Source organism: Anabrus simplex, chromosome 6, assembly GCF_040414725.1.
Source record: "Anabrus simplex isolate iqAnaSimp1 chromosome 6, ASM4041472v1, whole genome shotgun sequence".
Lineage (NCBI taxonomy): Eukaryota > Metazoa > Arthropoda > Insecta > Orthoptera > Tettigoniidae > Anabrus > Anabrus simplex.
Genome location: NC_090270.1, coordinates 166879667 through 166897918, shown reverse-complemented (window position 1 = coordinate 166897918; position 18252 = coordinate 166879667). Strand labels below are relative to the sequence as shown.

General features: G+C 40.2%; 1 protein-coding gene across 1 annotated transcript in view; it reads left to right on the top strand.

Moving 5' to 3' along the window:
* The window catches only part of LOC136875613 (uncharacterized), a 312390-nt gene that overhangs the window by 277082 nt on the left and 17056 nt on the right, over window positions 1-18252 (top strand). Inside the window, exon 12 of the mRNA XM_067149147.2 lies at window positions 15572-15665. Coding sequence (XP_067005248.2) covers window positions 15572-15660 — 89 coding nt within the window. The 3' untranslated portion in view covers window positions 15661-15665. The remainder of the gene's footprint in view (window positions 1-15571; window positions 15666-18252) is intronic.

Genomic DNA, 18252 nt, shown 5'->3' with positions numbered 1-18252 from the left:
CTGTAACACAGTCTTCTCGTTGCACTTCCTCTTCGATTTCCACATCTATTTATTATTCAGGAGTGTTGCTCACACTAATACTAATATTACTACTAATTTCACTGAAAAAAATACATTCCTAATCATCATTAATTCCTAAAAGGGGTTATATATCGGTAAATATCAGTTCTATACTGGCAGCCATCTTGTTTACAAGCGAATCTCAAAGCTAGAGATAGCCCACTTCAAACTAACATTACCAAGCACACTATCGATATATATTAGCAAAGAGCATATAACATTGCAAAGAAAGAGTCCCTACACAAATCACAAATGGAACTCACACTGCCATCTTTTGAGGAAAAGTTGAATTACGTAGTAAAATGAGGCAACGGAACAGTTCCGTGGTCCGGTGTTTGGTCCACCGAGACGAAGCACGGAACGGTTCCGTGGCTCAGGCCCAATGAGTTAACCATGTATGGTAATAATTGATTTTTTATACCTAGACAACAAAACGCCCACTACAGAAGTCATTCAATCCGTGGAATGTACTAGTGTGCCTTCAGAATTGTTTTGCAGAGTGTGACAAAAAAGACACCCCATTTTCTGAAGATGAAAGGAATTTGGGATTGGAATTGTATCTTAAGTAGATCAATGTATTTACATATATTTACTTTTATGAGAAAAACAAGCGTTCACAGGAATTGCGTTCTTGTCTCCGTTTTACAGGTCTAATTGGCAACAGGGTTTTGGATAACGATGTGACAGTCGAACTGGATGGCACATTGGATATGTCAGATGATGACTTTGATTTCAAGGAAGACAATATTGAAACACTGTTATTTGACCTCGTCTCCAAAAATGTTGCTCCTAACCCTGCATCCACAACAATGGCTGAACGATGCCTAATCCCAATAACTTATAAGAAGAAGGTCATCGAATATTGGCGAAATCAAGGGAAACAGAGGAGCTTTGCATCAGTGAAACATAGGTTTCGTAAATTAAAGTTCCGGGAAGAGCTTACAGGTGGGAGCAACAATTGGAAAACGATGGCACAATAGGAGAAAAAAATTAATTTGTTACGAAGAAGACTTATCAAAAGTTCAAAGAAAGTATAAATATTAAAAAATGGGCCTTAAAGTACGCTGGTCTAGTTAGCTACGACACGTTTTGAGCGTCTCATTCCTGGATAATGAGTTTTAAAAAGAAATTCAAAATTGGATCAAGAAAAATTTGCAAATTCTTATATAAAACGTATCAATTTGAACAAGAAGATACCAACTGTAACGCGACACTGTTTGTGGAAGAAGTGTCGCAATTAATAGAAAGTCACGGTCCAGAGTGCGTGTTTAATACTGATCAGTCTGGTTTTCATGAAGAGTTCCATTCTGGCAGGACCCATAATGAACGAGGAGAAAAGGCCGTATTAGCAAAAGCACAATCTATGAATTCACTAACTCATAGCTATACAATACAGTCAATAATTTCGGCAGATGGACAACTCCTGCCAAAGTTGCTAGTGGTGTTGAAAGAAAAAAATGGTAAATTTGGTCCTAATGTAGAAAAAAAACCTATTTACTGCACCAAATGTGTACACTTTGCCTTCAAAATCTGGAAAACTGACCAAAGAACTTGTACAGAAATGGTTACGGGATGTATATTCTGAGCTAGTACCAGAGTACAGTGTTTTAGTTCTCGATTCCTGGACCAGACAGAAAGAAAATATTTTAAATGCTAAAATTGGGAGTAAGAATATCATTAACGTTCAAACAATTCTGAAAGAAGCCACTGAACTTATCCAGCCGTTAGATGTTTTGGGCTTCCGGATTTGGAAGGAATTTATACGTATTTTGTACGATTTAATTTTGTTAAACTCGTTAGACATGAAGGTACATTTAAGGAACAACCTTTTAAAAGTGCAATCTTTGACGCACAACTAGTTCTCCTCTCCGTGTTTTCGTAGCATGTGGTAGTACAGTTGGTACAAATGTGGCTTTGTTAACAAGAAACCTTCACAATTTGTTAATCCAGTCGATTATTGTTTCAAAGAAGAGCTTTCCTATAATCAATGTAATACTTGTGAAAGCAACAGCGCTGTAAGATGTGCATGGTGCACACAGTATCTGTGCCTTGTCCACTTTTTTGTAAACAATCACTACTGCACTAATTACAACGAGTAACAAGAACTCGGGCGGGAATTTTCAAACCTTATTGGCATCGTTGTTCAAACATTGTCCTTTGTACACTTGTTTCATGTGCTGTTTTCATATTTATGTTTTGCACATCTGATCTGGAAGTTAAGGGGAATGCGCTAACTGTACGCTACCTGGCTGCTGGCACGGCTTGACGCAGCCCGGTTGGATCATGTCCGCTGCTTTGCTCCTCCCTACCTCTCCGTCACACCCCGATACTCCCGCGGCACTTCTAATTTTACGACTATTTATTTGTTCTGTTTTGGTGTTTAAACTTGCGCTGGGCACATGCAGTTTTCACCTTAGCCTTCTACTGCCTTCCACGAATATTCCTACCAAATTTCAACCGAATCCGAGTGAAACACATGTATGTGTTCCTTCGTTAGTAATATTGACCTGGCAACCTTTCAAGCATTCATTTTAAGATCCAGTCCTTTTATCCTTCATGTTTTGTGCTACTGTCTTCATGGTAAGTAATTGTGATGTATTTTCATTATTATGTCTGTGTTCTTCTTAATGGAGTTGCAAAGATGGTACATTTGCTCTTGTATCCAGTGGTATAACGCTTTCCACACTTTCATCTTTGAACGTGCAAGGTCATGACAAGGGCTCGAACTTTTATGATGTCACATTTTTAACCTGAATTAATTTTCCAGGATGAAGTTAATTTAAACACGTTTCCAACATTTGTGAACATGAAACACCAGTTTTTATTCGTCATATAAATGCATATTAACCCTACTTTAGCATTACATCTTACTTGGGTCAAATTATCAATTAAGAGCATTACTTTTGGTCATACTTGTTAATGTTTAAACGTATATTGTTCTAAACGTTGCTACGCTATAATACAAGGTCTTGAAATGCACTCTTGGAAACGGGTTGCTTCCTAGTTCACCATTCAGCCGCTAGGATCGCGGTCTTGCCCCCCTTGTATTCACATGGCTGTATATGTCAATAAGTAAAAGTATATCCTAAATAAAAAGAACTGAATGTTTTTGCGAGTATTGACAGTACTTTATTTATAGAGTGGTGCTGCATTGGCTTGGATATGTCATTGAAGTTTCAAAACTTTCCTTCTGAGGGTCTTCTTATCAAGTTTCAAAACTTTCTCTCTTTTACTTGAGTGGCTCAAAGCAATGTTGTCTAACAGAGGTCTCAGAAACTTTCATAGTAGAAAAAGAGGTGGTTTGTCGCGTTTACACTTTCCACACTTAATTTCACTGTTGAACATGTCTTTCGAAAAAATAAACGTACACCCTTTAGTAACTCATTTCGGGACAAGTACTGCGTAGCGGAAGTGACAAATTCCGTCGTTCACTGCAGAAGTGCCACAGACGATTTTCGGTATCTGAGGGCTCCTCGATCTTGAAGGCGAATAAGACACAATGTTGGACTTTGAGTAGCTGGAGAAATGTGTTCTAAACAGCCTTTACAATCTGGTTTTTTTTTTTTTTTTTTTTTTTTTTTTTTTTTTTTTTTTTTTTTTTTTTTTTCCCACACGAACCATAATGTCATTGTATTCCGCTTGGCGTCTTAGGTAGCTGAACAAGAGCTCAGTGTCATAGCTCGTTAGGTTCCTCATCAATGCATAATGAGGTATTTTACGCAGGCCACAGTGGACTGGGTAGTCAAGATCTATGCCTGATACATTTCTCTCATGATTCTTTTTTACTTTCTCTGAATGCATTTCAAGTTTCTTAATATATGACAGGAAATCATTAATTAACCAACTGAGGAGTTCATCTTCAGTACTAAAAGATGCTTTTTTTTCTTTTTTTTTTTCTAGTGACTTTACATTGCACCGACACAGATAGGTATTATGGCGACGATGGGATAGGAAAGGCCTAGGAGTTGGAAGGAAGCGTCCGTGGCCTTAATTAAGGTACAGCCCCAGCATTTGCCTGCTGTCAAAATGGGAAACCACGGAAAACCAGTTGCTTTACGTCGCACCGACACAGATAGGTCTTATGGCGACGATGGGACAGGGAAGGGCTAGGAGTGGGAAGGAAGCGGCCATGGCCTTAATTAAGGTACAGCCCCAACATTTGCCTGGTGTGAAAATGGGAAACCACGGAAAACCATCTTCAGGGCTGCCGACAGTGGGATTCGAACCCACTATCTCCCGGATGCAAGCTCACAGCCGCGCGCCCCTAACCTACGACTAACTCGCCCGGTTAAAAGATGCTCGTTTGTTCTCGTTCCTGAATATATCCCATGTGAGGTGTTGCAGACGTTATGCGCATTGAACAATTTAATAAAATGCTCCATAAAACAAATGGCTTATTTTAAACTGTATTTTATGTTCTCGGGACATAACCACATCCATACTTTACAAACCAGAGATTGTTTCAGGGGAAAATACAATATTTTTAGCTCTTGCTACATTCATTTTCGTGAAATTTGTTGGGCAAATTATTTTCCTCATTGGTTTCCTAATTTAAGATTTCTGAGTTTGAAGATGCCTCTCAAATGCCGGTCACGGTAGCATAGTTTAAAAAAAGTCCAGTGACAAATTTTGGGATCGCCCGATTCTTATGACGTAACTCGGATCAAAACTTAGGAACAGAGGCCTACTTCGATCAGCTTGAAGTCGTATCTCATGCGTAATACTTCCTCTGTATAATGTTTCGAATATTGAACATTCAGTGGAAACTTGTGAAACAAAATTCCACTACCTTTAATTTCTCGTGAATAAGCCATGACTGGAACTGCGAATGCTTAACATCAGACAAATACATAATACATTCACAACCAACTCAGTTAATGAACACGTTTAAAGGCATGAGCCTGGTAGACAGGGGGCAAGATAGCGATCCTAGCGGCCCGGCATTGAACTTCAGTGTAACCACTTCCATAGCGTTTTACAGGCTCTATTTCCAGGCCTTGTATTATAACGTAGGCAACGGTTCTAAACAACATTTCATAATGCTTATGCGGCTGTCAGAATGACGCAAGTGTGATAAACTGACATAACTTGAAAACAATATTCTCTCACCCATGGATAAATAATGCAAGTATCGAGCTTGAATTATTATTATTTTATGATTATGATTATGATTGTTATTATTATGACTTGTAATGTATGGCTATGAAGTGTTTACATCCATTTATTATTATTATTATTATTATTATTATTATTATTATTATTATTATTATTATTTACGTAGTCAGATGATCGCATTGTGTGTGAGGTTATATTACAAAACATGTACCGAGCTCAATAGCTGCAGTCGCTTAAGTGCGGCCAGTATCCAGTATGGGTTCGAGTCCCACTGTCAGCAGCCTTGAAGATGGTTTTCCGTGGTTTCCCATTTTCACACCAGGCAAATGCCGGGGCTGTACTATAATTAAGGCCACGGCAGCTTCCTTCCAACTCTTAGGCCTTTCCTCTCCCATCATCGCCATAAGACCTATCTGTGTCAGTGCAACGTAAAACAAATAGCCCACAAAACATGTACTGTATATAGATATTTATATGAGTTCAGTTAATGTAAGAACCTGTATATAATTTATTAGTACCTATATATATGATTTTTAATCCACTACAGTATTGTGAAACACACTGTAATATCCAGAATGGCACCAGCAGACAAGAACTATAGAGAATATTCTGTACATTATATCTATGTATTAAGCACTCTAGAATTTACAAGAAGGTATTTTGTAATGTATCTTTCTAGAAGCCTGGCCAGTTCCCTATATAAGGAGGGGATCTTGATGGTAGAGACGAGTTATTGCTTAGTTGGAGTTATGGTTTAACAGGAGTTGTACTTGTGACCTCATGGCCGACATGTTTGTAAACAGTCAGCAGTCAATTTGTTTAAGGTTGTCATCTCCATGTGGCATATGCTCAGTGATAGGCAGTTGTTAAAATGGTGGTTTGTTGATGTTTTTGGAGTGAAGTGTTTTGTTTGCGATGGCATTGAATAAGGTTATGTGGATTTAATTTGTAAATAATTGTGAATAAAACCGTGTATACAAGTTGACAGCATTTTGTGTGCATTATTGTGGATACAACAAGAAGGGGGGATAATTTAGCAACCTTCACTTGGTGGTAGCAGAATTTACCAGGAATGTGCTAAAACAGCTTGCAAGTGTAAGGTTCTATAATACCTGGAACAGCATGACCCTGTTTGAGATGCCAAAAGTATGATTCATTGTGTGTGAGGAAGAAACAAATACTGTATTTGCTTGCATATAACTCACACTTTTTGAGCAAATGTAAGTGTGAACATTTTTGGTGCGTAATATATTTGGGGATTTGTGTGTGAAAGATTGTATTCCCGAAAAAAACAAAAAAAACAAAAAAACATAAAATTTGCATTAGGCTAGTTAAACAAGACAACTTGCATACTTACCCTATTCATTGTCACTGCCTTCAATCTCTGAGCTATTGTTGCGTGCATCATTCTGGCCACCATCCCATACTGCTTCATCATGACTTCCGTCCAGTGCATTTGTGATGTCCATCTTTCACAATAACGTCTGTCAACACCATAAGCCATGCCCGCATAACCCAGTCATACACAAGTTACATGACAGCCTCTTTATTTTGCCTGCTGGTGTCAACTCATGCTCCCATCCTGCCATCCATTCAGTGTACAATTTACGTATGTTGAAGGGCTTGTTGATAGAAACATCTAAGGCTGTAGACAATGTGCGAGTCCACCAGAAATTACAACAAGATCAGTTTTCATTTCCTGAAGGCATTTCTTCATGTCTTCCAAGAGGTGTCCGCGGAAACTGTCGCACACTAGCATAGCTGGGCGTCGAAGCATTGCCCCTTGGCCATGCTCCCCACACTGTATGGACCCAGTCCTGGACAAGAGCTGTATCCATCCATTCTTTCTCTTGAACCCGTACATAAATGCCTTTGGGGAAACTTCGCTTTAGGCACTGTTTTTCTTTTGAAAGTAACGTATGGTGGCTATTTTCTTCCGTCTGCAGTTATTGCTAACATGACAGTGCAACGCTGCTTTTTCACACCCAGTTGACCGAGCTCGATAGCTACAGTTGCTTAACTGTGGACAGTACCCAGCATTCGGGAGATAGCGGGTTCAAAACCCCCTGTCGAAAGCCCTGAAGATGGTTTTCCATGGTTTCCCATTTTCACACCAAGCAAATGCTGGGGCTGTACCTTAATTAAGGACACAACCACTTTCTTCCCACTCCTAGCTATTTCCTCTCCCATTTTTGCTATAAGATCTGTCTGTGTCGGTGCGACGTAGAGCAACTTCTACCCAGTTGTATACGTACAAGCATTCTAGATTCTCCCTTCTTGTTGATGGTAGTGTTGCATGGCATGTTGAAGTTTATTGGGGTTTGATCTGCATTGCTATCACATGGTGATGAAAATCTATGATTTTGTCGCTGAAATTGCTTGGCATTCTCTGACAGAGAGATGTTCTCCTTCTCAGGAACACTCTCTTTCTTCTCATGAATCTACAGATCCAACCCGGGCTCACTTTCAGATCGGAACACCTGATTCTTCCCTTAATCGCTAGTTCGCGCACTTTGAAATGTAGCATCTCGTGCGAGATACTAAAGCCATCATTTCACAACTCTGTAACATAATGAAGCAACTCGTCTTCCAGCTCAGGAAACTTACCAGTTTTTGACCCTCTGAATGCTTTACGTGTTCGGTAGGTGGTTTCTAGCGCAGATTTCTCTTTATGCCAGTAGCGCACATTAAACTCGCTTACACTGAATTCTTGAAAGTAGAACTGGCTGAGTCAGCAAAGAGGATGCATATGGATGTGCTAGGAGTAAGTGATGTTCGGGTAAGAGGAGATAACAAGGAAGAGATAGGAGATTATAAAGTGTAATTGACGGGTGTTAGAAAGGGAAGGGCAGAGTCTGGGGTAGGGCTTTTTATCAGAAATACCATTGCACACAACATAGTTTCTGTTAGGCATGTAAATGAGCGAATGATGTGGGTAGATTTGGCAGTTGGAGAAATTAGGACTAGAATTGTCTCCGTGTATTCACCATGTGAGGGTGCAGATGAGGTTGAAGTTGACAAGTTTTATGAAGCATTGTGTGACATCGTGGTCAGGGTCAACAGCAAGGATAGAATAGTGCTAATGGGCGATTTCAATGCGAGAGTTGGGAATAGAACTGAAGGATACAAAAGGGTGATTGTTAATGTGGGGAAGATATGGAAGCTAATGGGAATGGGAAGCGTTTGCTGGACTTCTGTACTAGTATGGGTTTAGCTGTTACGAATACAGTCTTCAAGCATAAGGCTATTCACCGCTACACATGGGAGGCTAGGGGTACGAGATCCATAATAGGCTATATCTTAAAAGACCTTGAATTCAGAAAATCTGTTAGGAATGTACGAGTTTTTCGCGCATTTTTCGATGATACACACCACTATCTGATCTGTAGTGAACTAAGTATCTCTAGACCTAGGGTAGAGAAAGTGAAATCTGTCTCCAAACGAATAAGGGTAGAAAATCTCCAGGACGAGGAAATTAGACAGAAGTACATGGATATGATTAGCGAGAAATTTCGAACAGAGGACAGTAATCAGGTTCGGGATATAGAAAGTGAATGGGTGGCATACAGGGATGCTGTAGTAGAAACAGCAAGGGAATGCCTCGGAACAACTGTGTGTAAAGATCGGAAAAGGCGAACATCTTGGTGGAATGATGAAGTGAGAGCAGCTTGTAAACGTAAAAAGAAGGCTTATCAGAAATGGCTCCAAACAAGGGCCGAGGCAGACAGAGATTTGTACGTAGATGAAAGAAACAGAGCGAAACAAATAGTTGTTGAATCCAAAAAGAAGTCATGGGAAGATTTTGGTAATAACCTGGAAAGGCTAGGTCAAGCAGCAGGGAAACCTTTCTGGACAGTAATAATGAATCTTAGGAAGGGATAGAAAAAGGAAATGAACAGTGTTTTGAGTAATTCAGGTGAACTCATAATAGATCCCAGAGAATCACTGGAGAGGTGGAAGGAATATTTTGAACATCTTCTCAATGTAAAAGGTAATCATCCTGGTGGTGTTGCGAACAGCCAAGCTCATGAGGAGGAGGAAAATGATGTTGGTGGAATTACGCTTGACGAAGTGGAAAGGATAGTAAATAACCTCCATTGTCATAAAGCAGCAGGAATAGATGAAATTAGATCTGAAATGGTGAAGTATAGTGGGAAGGAAGAGATGAAATGGCTTCATGGAGTAGTAAAATTAGCATGGAGTGTTGGTAAGGTACCTTCAGATTGGACAAAAGCAGTAATTGCCCCTATCTATAAGCAAAGGAACAGGAAGGATTGCAACAACTATCGAGGTATCTCATTGATTAATATACCAGGCAAAGTATTCACTGGCATCTTGGAAGGGAGGGTGCGATCAGTTGTTGAGAGGAAGTTGGATGAAAACCAGTGTGGTTTCAGACCACAGAGAGGCTGTCCGGATCAGATTTTCAGTATGCACCAGGTAATCGAAAAATGCTACGAGAGGAATAAGCAGTTGTGTTTATGCTTCGTAGATCTAGAGAAAGCATATGACAGGGTACCGAGGGAAAAGATGTTCACCATACTGGGGGACTATGGAGTTACAGGTAGATTATTAAAATCAATCAAAGGCATTTATGTTGTCAGTTGGGCTTCAGTGAGAATTGATGGTAGAATGAGTTCTTGGTTCAGGGTATTTCTGGGGTTAGACAAGGCTGCATTCTTTCACCTTTGCTGTTTTTAGTTTACATGGATCATCTACTGAAAGATATAAAATGGCAGGGAGGGATTCATTTAGGTGGAAATGTAGTAAGCAGTCTGGCCTATGCTGACGACTTGGTCTTAATGGCAGATTGTGCCAAAAGCCTGCAGTCTAATATCATGGAACTTGAAAAGAGGTGCAATGAGTATGGTATGAAAATTAGCCTCTCGAAGACTAAATTGATGTCAGTAGGTAAGAAATTCAACAGAATTGAATGTCAGATTGGTGATACAAAGCTAGAACAGGTCGATAATTTCAAGTATTTAGGTTGTGTGTTCTCCCAGGTTGGTAATACATTAAGTGAGATTGAATCAAGTTGTCGTAAAGCTAATGCAGTGAGCTCGCAGTTGTAATCAACAGTATTCTGTAAGAAGGAAGTCAGCTCCCAGATGAAACTATCTTTACATTGGTCTGTTTTCAGTCCAACTTTGCTTTACGGGAGCGAAAGCTGGGTGGACTCAGGATATCTTATTCATAAGTTAGAAGTAGCAGACATGAAAGTAGCAAGAATGATTGCTGGTACAAACAGGTGGGAACAATGGCATGAGGGTACCCGGCATGAGGAGATAAAGGCTAATTTAGGAATGAACTCGATGGATGAAGCTGTACGCATAAACCGGCTTCGGTGGTGGGGTCATGTGAGGCGAATGGAGGAGGATAGATTACCTAGGAGAATAATGGACTCTGTTATGGAGGGTAAGAGATGTAGAGGTAGACCAAGACGGCGATGGTTAGACTCGGTTTCTAACGATTTAAATATAAGAGGTATATAACTAAATGAGGCCACAACACTAGTTGCAAATCGAGGATTGTGGCGACATTTAATTTCACAGAGGCTTGCAGACTGAACGCTGAAAGGCATAACAGTCTATAATGATAATGTATGTATGTATGTATGTACACTTGACTGCCTGGACAGGGAAACACTTCCAGGTCACGTGATCAGCTCTGTCGAACGGGTAGCGATGTGCATATTGACAAAGATGTAAGAGTGTGAGGGATGGCTTAGTACGACTGACTGGCTAGGAATGCGGCCTTAATGCAGGGGTTTGCGAGCTAGGTATTTTTGTTACAACTGCTAGCCTCAACTGTTCTGCTTGTAGAAAGAAATGCAACTTCTTCTTGTACTGTCACGTACAAAGTACCATAACAGCAGTTGTTTCCGTCCCGATATTTAATGTAGGCATGACCACGGAAAACCCAAACTTTATTTCGTGTATATACCATATGTCTTTATGACAACATCAGAAATTAATGCGAGTTATGTGTGGGGATTTTTTCCTTCAATTTCAAATGTTAAAAATAATGTGTGAGATATATGCAGTGGCAAGTTATATGCGAGCAAATATGATAGCTTTTCTTCTCTCCCTCTCCTTCCCAATAGACAACGTTCAGTTTCCTTGTTCTGCGGAGTGGTAGAAAGGAATTTCAACCACGAACTATGTATGCCCCTCCACAGTATCTTTTGTATCTGTTAATGAGTAGTTCAGTGTAGTTTCAAGATGCCTAAAGTAAAGTGCTCTAATAGTGGGAGATTGCAAAGTTTTGTTAAAGATTTCAGTGAAAAGTATTTTATTACAGATGGATATATTTCATTTTGTAAACTGTGTGAGGTGAAAATTGTGGCTGAGAAATGTTTTTACAGTGCAACAACTTTGCAATACTGCTAAACACAAAAGCTGTGTAAACAAAGAATTAGCAGCGGAGAACAGGCAGCGATTGCTGTTTGAGAAACCACCCAGTAGCTCATCTACATCAGGCAGTGCATCTTCTCAGTTTTCTAAGGATCTTTGTGTAATGATGGTTTCATCAAACATTCCTTTATATAAAGTAGAGGTACCTAGTTTCCAAAAGTTCCTAGAGAAGGAAACGACTTATTCCAATCCCTCTGAGTCCTTGTTAAGAACAGTCTGTTTTGATGATACTATTAATAAAATACGAAATAGTGTGGGCAGTAACAAAATATAGGTGTCCATAGATAAAACCACTGATGTAGATGGTAGATATGTGGTAAATGTTATTGTAGGCACTCTTAAACATGACCAGCCTGGAAAACATTTCTGTTGACGTGTGAGTTGTTGAATAAGGTTAACAACTCCTCCATCACTGTTGATTTCGACACTGCAATGAATTTGTTGTGACCAGGTAAAGTACATTTAGAGAATATGCTCATCTTCTTAACGGACACTACTCCATACATGGTAAAAGCAGCGAAAGGTCTTAAAATTCTCTATCCAGAAATGTACATGTAACATGACTTGTGCATACCCTACATAGAGTGGCTGAATACATCCTAGGGAACTAACTTGAGGTGGGTAAAGTCATTGCTAATGCCAAAAAGATTTTTGTTAAGGCTCTGCTTTGAGTTCAGAAGTTTAAAGAAGAGGCACCATCACTACCCTTACCCCCCCCCCCCTCAGCCCTTTATAACACGATGGGGGACTTGGCTTGATGCACAAACTACAGTGAAATTGACAGGATCTTCAGTGACTTTGAAAGAAGTGATTCATCTGCATTCAAAAATGTACAACTGTTGTTTTCATCCACCATGTCAGAAACTTAGCCTACATAATTTTAAATATCTCTGTGATATCAAAATCCATCACTTGCCTTAAACTACAGGCATGCAATTGTGTGATTCACTATGAATTGTGAAAGAAACTGAGAGTGAGTTACTGAAAGCACAGGGTGAAATAACTGTCAAGATCAGGGAAAAATTATGATGTGTGCTTGAACGAAATCCTGGATATACAACATTGTGTAAAGTTGCTGACATTCTTTGTGGAAAAGAAGCAAAGTTCAATGAAAATGAACCAGAACTTTCTGCTAACAATTTCCCTTTTTTTCAAGTTTTACGTGGTGCAATGTAGAAAGAAGTTTCTCCACGTACAAGACTGCCCTTGCTGACAACCAAAGATCCTTTAAGTTTGAATCTGAAATTGCATGTCGTCGTATAGTGTATCTCTACTGAAAATGGAGGCTAAGATAGGTATGAATTACTGTATTTCATCTGTAACCAACTATTAAAATTAAATACATTTTTTGTTAATTGTTTTAATTTTAGGTCATATTTTCAGGGTTTTAGGTCATATTTTGTTTCTTTGCATAGCATAAATGCATGCATATTTCAAGAGTTTCTAGGTCATAGAAATCTGAGCCCTTGTCATGACACACCCATTGCACAATTCTTTAAGGAATGCACAAGAAGGTTGCTCTGACATATTTGAATGTCTTGTCTGATGAACTTGGGCACCTTAGATTCTTCGATTTCTATAGATATTGTATCCTTAGCACTCATGCTGAATGGTATTCTTAAATAGATGATCACAAATTATCATTGAAAAATATGTTGAACTGTAAGTAGTGAATTACACTTCACAAATTGCAGAACACCTCAAGTGACCATGTGGGGAAACAACAATTTGTACCTACTATTATCCATGTGCATTATGGCCAGGAGATCAACTGTTGATAGTTCGGCTGCCAGTGAATTATTGTTGCTCGCTTAGCACCACCCAGGGGACACGTGTATTGTATTGAGGAGGTAATTCCTACGGACGTGAGCAACGATCATCCCCTACAATACTATGTACATACACTATGTGATCAAAGGTATCTTGACACGTGGCTGAACATGATGTACAAGTTCGTGGCGCCCTCCATTGGTAATGCTGGAATTCAATATGGTGTGGCCCACCCTTAGCCTTGATGACAGTTTCCACTCTCGCAGGCATACGTTCAATCAGGTGCTGGAAGGTTGCTTGGGGAATGGCAGCCCATTCTTCACGGAGCTCTGCACTAAGGAGAGGTAGCGATGTCGGTCGGTAAGCCCTGGCACGAAGTCCAAAGCATCCCATAGGTGTTCTATAGGATTCAGGTCGGGACTCTGTGCAGGCCAGTCCATGACAGGGATGTTATTGTCGTGTAACCACTCCGCCACAGGCTGTGTATTATGAACAGGTGCTCAGTTGTGTTGAAAGATGCATTCGCCATCCCCGAAGTGCTCTTCAACAGTGAGAAGTAAGAAAGTGCTTAAAACATCAACGTAGGCCTGTGCTGTGATAGTGCCATGCAAAACAACAAGGGGTGCAAGCCCCCTCCATGAAAAGCACAACCACACCATAACACCACTGCCTCTCAATTTTACTGTTGGCACTACACGCGCTGGCAGATGATGTTCACCGGGCATTTCCATACCCACACCCTGCCATCGAATCACTACATTGTGTACCATGATTCGTCACTCCATACAACGTTTTTCCACTGTTCAATCACCCAATGTTTACGCTCCTTACACCAAGCGAGGCATCGTTTGGCATTGACCTACCTGATGTGTGGCTTATGGGCAGCAGCTCGACCATGAAATCCAAGTTTTCTCACCTCCCTCCGAACTGTCATAGTACTTGGAGTGGATCCTGATGCAGTTTGGAATTCCTGTATGATGGTCTGGATAGATGCCTGCCTATTACACTTTACGACTCTCTTCAACTGTCGGCAGTCTCTGTCAGTCAGTAGATGAGGTCGGCCTGTACGTTTTTGTGCTGTACGTGTCCCTCCACTTTTCCACTTTACTATCACGTCAGAAACAGTGGACCTAGGGATGTTTAGGAGTGTGGAAATCTCGCGTACAGACTTCTGACACAAGTGACACCCAATCACTTGACCACGTTCGAAGTCCGTGATTTCCACGGAGCGCCCCATTCTGCTCTCTCATGATGTCTAATGACTACTGAGGTCGCTGCTATGGAGTACCTGGCAGTAGGTGGCAGCACAATGCACCTAAGATGAAAAATGCATGTTTTTGGGGGTGTCCGGATACTTTTGATCACATAGTGTATCTTCATAATTGCTCTTTCATTCACAGTAGGAAACAGGACAACGACAATATCATCATCATCATCATACACTTTACTATCACGTCAGAAACAGTGGACCTAGGGATGTTTAGGAGTGTGGAAATCTCGCGTACAGACTTCTGACACAAGTGACACCCAATCACTTGACCACGTTCGAAGTCCGTGATTTCCACGGAGCGCCCCATTCTGCTCTCTCATGATGTCTAATGACTACTGAGGTCGCTGCTCATCATCATCATCATACACTACTGTTTTCAAATTGATAAGCTCTCTTCTCATCAGTTCCAATTCTTCTACATCCATTTCTTCTCAGCTTACGAAAAGCACTCTCCTGCTTCTCAACTTCATCAGCAGGGCAAGCTTTAACATTCATTGAGGGGCCAACTTGACAGATCCTCAGACTTTATGTGAGAACTCTGGGATACAGAGAAAGCTGAATTATGACAGAAAAAGGGAAGAGACAAAAGGTTAAAGATGAATACAGGATAAATAAAAGACTAGGAACACAGGACAAACACAAAAGTGGGAAAAGAACCCTACAGGTCAGTATAAGTAATAAAAAGGAACCAATAAGTGGAAAATCAAGTCATATATAGAAAGATAGGAACTTGAATAGGAACATGTAATAGGGTAATCACAATGACAGATCAGTTTGGAGAGAGGGAGCAGTTGAAAAGAAGGCAAAAAACATTAAAAAAACACAAAAGGTCAAGAAAAGACTCCACGTCTTCATACATTGCCATCTAAGGTTGTTTACTAACCTCTTAATATTCTATATTGTTTTATGTATACCTGATATATGTACTGATGTCTGTTTCTAGTATCTCCAAGTGAATATGAAGAAATGCTTCAACAAGAAGAGGAAGATGACACAGGAGATGAATATCCATATCCATATCCATATCCATAAGAATGGTATGTAATTGTTTTGTTAGTTTGAATTTTACTGATGAAAGTCTGATAAATGTTTCTAGGGTTTAGAGTAATGTAAGGCTCATTTGATTCCCTATCATTCTCCATACTGGGGGATTTATAGGATACTCTTTCACAGTTTTTCATATTTAAGAAATCCAACTACACAACAGTTTATAAGCATTTAAAATACTATTTGTAACCTATATGTAAAAGGTAATGCAGCCTGTCCAGTTGCCATGATTATTAAGGCATCAAGTCTAAAGTCTAAAGGGTCTGACACCGTAGTTAGGTGGTTCGAGTCCCATTGGTTGAAAAAATGTTCACCATCAAAATGTTGGCTGGCAGGTTAGGAGAGGTGGTGGTATGTAATTTCTGATCACTAGATTGCATACCAGAAGCCAGGCTTCAATTCCAAACCTCTATGCTGTGTTCATATGAAGCGAGGACAGATGATGCTGTTGATGGTGATTCGTCAATCGGATGGGAGCATTAAGCCTTGATCAGACCCTTTGGTGCCATTTGACAAAAGTAGGCCATGTGCCAGCAGCAGGCTTCACGTTCTTCCTTTCAACTTCATATATCATGTCATTCACTTTATCTCTTTAATCCTTAGCCCTCTTTTTCTTCTGAACACTGCTGCCTCTCCAGCTCCATTTAAGAATCTGCTTGCAGAGAGCACAAACATATTGACAGCATATTTATAAAAATCAGCTAAAGCAAACACAAAATAAATATAATACAAGTACAATACAGTATTCAGGTGCAATGTTCAGCATTTTCAAACCTAAAATTATCTCAGACAGTCACTTTTTGTCTGTAATAGTGCATTGGGTGAAACTCCCCAAAACACTCGCCGGGATGTAATCCAGGCTTTTTTCTGCAGGTATTGCTGAAAAAAACACTCTCACATCATAATTTAGGCTTACTGTTCATTGCCATATTTAGAATTATGCCTAAAAATGCTTTGAATTCAGGAAAAATAACATTTATCCACGACCTCCTAATAGAATCACGTGTGAGGGGCGTAACCTTTTGTATGTTTACACTAGCATACCGGTTAGTCTCGCGCACAATTTCCGACAATAACTCCTCAGTCAAAGGTAATAATTGGAAAAAGTCAAGTTCATTCAACCATGCGGTTGTTTATAACCTCACGTACCTGTGAATGAGCTTTTGAAATCCAAGTCTGTGTCGTGGTATTTCCTCCATCCATCAGAAGAGATACCAGCATTGCCATTCAGCATAATTTTCTCATTATCGGGGTTTTTATCACTCAACTCACCAACACATTCTCATTTCGCAATATCTTTCTCACCACTTAATTGAAAATTACTCCCACTATCGCTGAAATCAACGTCACTTTCACCTAAAAGTCTGGCAATTTCTTTCTCACGCTGTTCGAACGACGCCATGTTGCTAAAGGTACGATTTGGAACCTCGCCGCCGTGGCCGCGCGCTGCTGCTGCCAATGCTGTACGCTGCCATGGGGGCGGAAGTTCACTACCGCTTCACATGTATCCCTCCGTGATACATTTGGAACGCGTCCGCCGCTGCCAAAGCAGCACCACCTTCGCAGCGCCGCGTTTGGAGCAGGGCTGCCCAGCTGCGCCAGTAGCAGTCTGGCAGCTCGGTCGCGCGCCGCCGAACAAGTACCAAAATGGCATCTTTACCACCAACTGACATCTCTAAATACGGTACAAAGAGAGCGAATAAGCGTTTCTAACATACATGAGCCATCACAAGAGAGCAGTAATGATGTGACACCATCCCTCGGTTCAGAAATACGTGTATTTCAGACACCCAAACACCGAGTACTGAAGACCGATCTATACCGATCATTTCCAGTGAAATAACAAATACACGCAGATATCTCATAAGGAAAACAAACAGTGACGATGGTCAACACAGTGAACTCATCAAGCTCATGAAAAGAAGGGAGGAGCAGCGGCAGAAAGAAATGGAGAACTTGAATTCCACAAGATACAGCTCTCCAATAGAAAGTTTCGGGGAACATGTTAAAGCAGTGTTAAGTACTCTTTCTCTAACATCGATAATACAGGCAAAAACAAAAATATTTAATATTTTAACGAAGTTTGAACTTCAGCACGCCGGAATAAACTCTCAGTCAACATCAGTCTCCGAGGACTTTATGCAACTCTCCTCTCCTCAGAGCACAAGATCGTCACACGGCAACAATACCTACCATGAATCTGTGCCTTTACACCTTCATGCTAATACGGACAAAGATTCTCAGGCTACAAATGTCCATATTAATAACAGCTATTGGAGTTATACACTTAGTGACGAAATGTCGTAAAAATTTTATCTCTTGTTTACTATTTCGAAATACCTAATCATTGAAATTGTACACTCTTTTGGTTATTAAATCAATGTGGATACAGGTGATATAAAATGGAATGTAGTTACAGAGACAAATGCAATAAAATGTGAATTTCATTCTTACTTGATTATTACAACTTTAGAGACATTCACACTTATTTTTCAACTGTTTTCCTGAACGTAATAACTATTACTTACCGCAGGGTTAGAAAAAGTTGTTGTTGGGCATTGATGCACTTCCGCTGTG